This window comes from Lipotes vexillifer, unplaced genomic scaffold (genome assembly GCF_000442215.2).
Source record: "Lipotes vexillifer unplaced genomic scaffold, Lipotes_vexillifer_v1.1 scaffold545, whole genome shotgun sequence".
NCBI lineage: Eukaryota > Metazoa > Chordata > Mammalia > Artiodactyla > Lipotidae > Lipotes > Lipotes vexillifer.
The window spans coordinates 1,493,188-1,498,092 of NW_006779129.1; the positions used below are offsets into that span (position 1 = coordinate 1,493,188).

The window sequence follows — 4,905 nt, forward strand, 5'->3', positions numbered from 1 at the left end:
AGGACCAGAGCTGGAGCCGGCTCAGCAACAGAACGAAGTCGTATTGGATCATGGCCCGAAGTATAAAATAAATACCCACGGGTCCAAACGGACGTAAATAAGTGATTGATAAGGAAACGGGGGAAGAGGGAATCTGCTCTGCGGGAGAATCCACGTGGTTCTGCCGACACTCCGTCCTTGGGGAGGGGAGGGGAGCGTCCCCCCTCCTTGGGTGCGGGGTGTGCACGGCGACCTCCTTCCAGAGGACAGTGGGGAAGGGGGGTAGCAGATGCACAGTGGAGAGACCTGACAGACACACCTGCGCCAGGTGACCAAGGTCAGCGTCCACGGTGCAGGTCACGTGACAGCACGCACCCCGGAGGGGACGTGATGAGACAGGCCCTTCCCCTCTGTGGTCTTCACTGAGGGACGTCCTGAAAAATGCCTGACTGGTCCTCAAAACTGTCAAGGTCATTAAAGACAAGAAGGTTGGGACTTCCCATGTGGCACAGTGGTTAAGAATCCGCCTGCCAATGCAGGGGACACGGGTTCGAGCCCTGCTGTGGGAAGATCCCACATGCCGCGGAGCAACTAAGCCAGTGCACCACAACTACTGAGCCCACATGCTGTGACTACTGAAGCCCATATGCCTAGAGCCCGTGCTCCGCAGCAAGAGAAGCCACCGCAATAAGAAGCCCGCGCACCGCAACTAGAGAAAGCCCGCACAGCAACAAAGACCCAACACAGCCATAAATAAATAAATATATATATATAAATAAATAAATAAATTCATTTATTTAAAAAAAAAAAAAGACAAGGTCTGAGAGACTGTCACAGTCCAGAGGAGCTCTGAGGAGACATAATGACTACATGCCATGTGGGGTCCTGGATGCGGTCCTGGGACAGCAGAAGGACACCAAGGAAAACTGAGGAAGTCTGAATAAACTGTGAGCTTTCAGTCAATCAGTGTTGGTTCCTTAATTGTGACAAATGCACACGCTGATTTAAGACGTCACAGAGAGGAAGCCGCGTGCAAGTTACACTGGGACTGTCGGTATTATCTCCGTCATTTTTCTATTTATATGCAAACACTGTCCTAAAATAATATTTACTTAAACGAACAGCTCCCCAGTGCCAAGAGGCACTAGAGGGGGAAACGGTGACCCCGGTCAACCGGAGACAGGGGCTGGGAGAGCAGCTGGGCCCCCGCAGCCCTACGCGGTCGTCCTCGGGCTGCTGGCCGCAGTGTTTACACAGCTCTCTCCCCTCGGGGAGCCCCGAGCACATTTTTCAGATGAGAAAACTAAAAGAAGGGAGAGAGAGGATGCTTGACCGGGTCACATTTTTGTTTAAGAACCAGGAATGGAATGTGCATTTTGGGTTCTGGTTCTGTCGCCAAATCTCAGCTCTGGTGGCCACTCCTTGTCTGGACCTGATGTTCTGGGCGCTTCCATCCCGGAACTGGCCTGGACTGACCATCTGGCTCTGTAGCCAAGGGGCCCTGGGTGTGTCCCCTGCCAACCCCGGATCCTTCCTCCTCAGAGGGGAATTCGGTAGAAGAAAGAATTATTTCAAAAAGGCAAAATGAGAGACAACACAGTAAACGATGGCGGTCCAGCAACTGTGACAGAACAGAAAGGCCCTCCAATTGCTGCCCGTTTGTCCTAAAGCTGAGGTCGTGGTCACACCTGCGCTGGAGCCTCCTAGCCAGGCCAGGTGGCCTCACCCTTGCTCGGAAATGGCAGCCTGGGCACAGCAGAGGGATGTGCTCTCCTAAAGCACACAGGACTCAGGGAGGCAGGAAGGGCCCCAGGAGGACGGCAGGTCCTGGGAGGAAGGCGGCAAAGGCAGCAGTTGTGGCTGCTGGGAGACAAGCAGGAGAGCACGGAGCCCGGCGGCGGCCCGGCTGAGCAGCTCTGGCCACGCGGCGGGAGAGCAACAGTGCTGCCCATGAGCCGCCGGGCTCCCGCCCCTGAGGAGGCCCCAGGGCCCCTGGCTCACGGCTGGGCCTGGGACAAGGGTGTCCAAGTCAAGACGGGCCTCTCCAGGGTCAGTGCCCAGCCCAGCCACCCACCTGCTCGTCCTCCCGCCCTGGACAAGGCGGCGGCCCTGTGGCCAGGACACTCACCGCTGGCCACCCGTCTGCAGCTCCAGCAGCTCGGGCAGGGCGTCCCGCAGGGGCTGCAGGTCCCCTACCACGACCGTGGCCCTGCGCCTCTGCTCCGCCTTGCGCTCCTGCTCCGCCAGCCTCGTGGCTTCGATCTCTGAGGAAGGGGGATAAGGGGTCAGTGAGAGGGGACCCAGGAGGACAATCGCCCGGCCGCCGCCCTCAGCGGCGTCCCGACTCCCAGCCCGTAGAGCCCGAGCTCGGCCCGGACCCCGGGGGCGGGCTGGCTGCCAGCGGTCTGCTGCCCTTAATCCCAGAGGTGGCTGTCGAATTACAGGCTGATGAGGAGACAGGCTCAGGCGGGGAGCGGACCCTGGGAAGGCCAGGCCGGCTGCGGGAGCAGGGCGGGCAGAGGGAGGGGCCGCACAGGCAGAGCAGCCGGCCCCTCCCGCTCTGCTTCCCTTGTGCCTCCTAGGGACACGCCCAGGAGGGAGAAAGAGGTCCCCATGGGAGACGTCAGCAGGCAGGAGGGTCCCCAACAAGGCAACAGGGTGAGAGTGGCCAGGTCCAAAGCGAGAGGAAACATGCACCGCGGGGTCTCGAGGGGGCTCCTGCACTGGTGGGGGGCCTGGGAAGAGGGGTATGGGCACTGGGACAGACCCTGGGGAGGGGGCGGCACGGCCCGGGGGTCCAGGGTGCCGAGCAGAGGGCAGGGCACGGACGAGCCACCGGGGTGAGGCTGTACCGGCTGGCAGGGCTGCGGCCTCTACAGAGAAGGGGTTCGGCAGGGCCTGGACAGGGACGTGGCCTCAGGATCTGACTTTCATTTTTAAATATATGTATTTCAAAATTGCTAATAAAACACGTACTCAAATGCGTTATTTCCAGAGTGTGGCTCGTGGAAAACACCAGCTCACTAGCTTGTGTGCAGACCTTGCTCCAGGGAAACTGCCTGAATCTGTGACAATTGATTTGTTGATTGTTCTGCATTAGATTTCTTAAAAAAAAAAAAAAAAAAAAAAAAAAAAAGGCTCTGCTACTAAAAAGCTTGGAAATGAGGCTCTGATGTGATAGATTTGGGACAATCAGACTAGATCCTGAGAGGCTCTCCTGCCTCCCAAATGCACGAGGTTTACTGGGCTATAAATAACCAGGCTGCAGACTCTGAATCACATCTAAAAAGGGAACTGAGAGCACCTTCCTGACAAGCAGCCGACAGACTCACAGCCCAGCCGACAGAGGCCTGGAGATGCCAGCAGAGAAGCGTCAGCCAGCAGCCCAGGTGGCCTGATGCGGGTCGTCTCCCTCCCGAGGGGCTGTGAGTCTGCAACCGGTCCTTCAGGCGCTGTGGCCGCCCGGCCACCCCTCGGGGCAGGTGCAGAAGGCGATGGCGGCGGGCACGGCACCCAGAAGGGTGGTGATGACACGAGGCACGGGGCAGGCCAGGAGGACGGGGACCTGGACGGGGGCCCCACGAGTGAAGCCAGACTCAGGACAGCCCACCGATTATTAGTACAAAGAACATGTGTGCACTCGGCTTGGCCCCAGTCCACCCAAGCCCCAGGAGGTGCATGAGAAGTGAGGGATGTGTGGTGACCCTTAACAGGCATTTCCAAAAGAGAACACTTTCTGGAAACAAGCTGCGTGGGAGGCCTGGCAGGTGCAGCTCGTCCCCAAGCTCAGAGCCCACCCTCGAAGGCCCGCACCGCCCAGAGAAGCTCGGAAAGGCCCACCCGGACAAGCCAAGTCAGGGACACACCCACCCCAGTTGCACCCAGACTGGGACAGTCCAGGGGACCCTCAACTCACCCCCAAAGAGCTGAGCTCTGGGGACGAAGACCGCCCATCCTCCCAGGTCCTCCTGCCCTGGGTCCCGGGCCACCCCTCCATGCCAGGGATGTTAGGATGTATAGGGTAACAATTCAGTACTCTCCATGCTGACAGGATAAACAATCTACTCAGTACCTCACCAAGCCGGATGACTCTTCCCAGAGAGCCCTGGCTCCCAGGAGGGCCGAGGCAGTAGTGGGGGGTCGGGGGGGGTTCAGGCAGGGGAAGGGACAGGGTGGCTCCCTCCCCAGCTGGCCGGCCCGGTGCCCAAGCTGGGGGACCAGGCAAGCAAAGCAGGCCCAGCTCATAGGAGGACGGAGGTGAATGCCAGCAAACCAAAGCCAGAGCATTTTGGGTGAAAAACGCGTGGGGTCCACCTAGGACACATCCGAAGCATATGCAAGGACAGCAAAACACAGGGACACGTGCTGGGTGGTCACTGCAGTTGCTGCTTCAAAGGGTAAGACTACAGTCACCACAAGAAGTGCCCAAAGTGTCGGACAGATTCACTGTCCGCTCAGGACAGAGATTACAGCGAGACCAAGCACAGAAGGAACTTCCTGAATTTGAGAGAGATTATCTACCAGAAATTCCGCATCCTGTGTACGTCAGACAGACTCTCTGATGAAGCAGGCCACAGAAGGGATGGCGGAGACCCCCACCAACCTGGCCAGGCGGCTCCGAGCCCAGGGAGGGCGCGAGCGCGGCTCCCACACTGGCCTCAAGTCTGACGCAGCTCCAACTCCAACAGGGCCTGTAGCTGAACTTGGGATCTAATTCCAAACCTTATTTTTTAAAAACACTAAATGTGTAAGAATAGCCAAAACATTTTTGAAAAAGAACAAGAAACAAGAGAGCTGGCCTACTGGATATTAGAGCAAACTATGAAACGAGGGAAATTCCGACAAGGAGGCGTCAGGGAGGTGGGAACTCAAAGAGCAGGCTTTGCGACCAGCCATCCTGGGTGAACGGGGGGGGGGGGGGGGGGG

General features: G+C 58.2%; 1 protein-coding gene across 1 annotated transcript in view; it reads right to left on the reverse strand.

Annotated features, from left to right (window-relative positions):
- SLX9 (SLX9 ribosome biogenesis factor) overlaps positions 1-4,905 on the reverse strand; it is a 27,705-nt gene that overhangs the window by 3,986 nt on the left and 18,814 nt on the right. Inside the window, exon 4 of the mRNA XM_007452507.1 lies at positions 2,108-2,243. Within this exon, the coding sequence (XP_007452569.1) occupies positions 2,108-2,243 (136 nt within the window). The remainder of the gene's footprint in view (positions 1-2,107; positions 2,244-4,905) is intronic.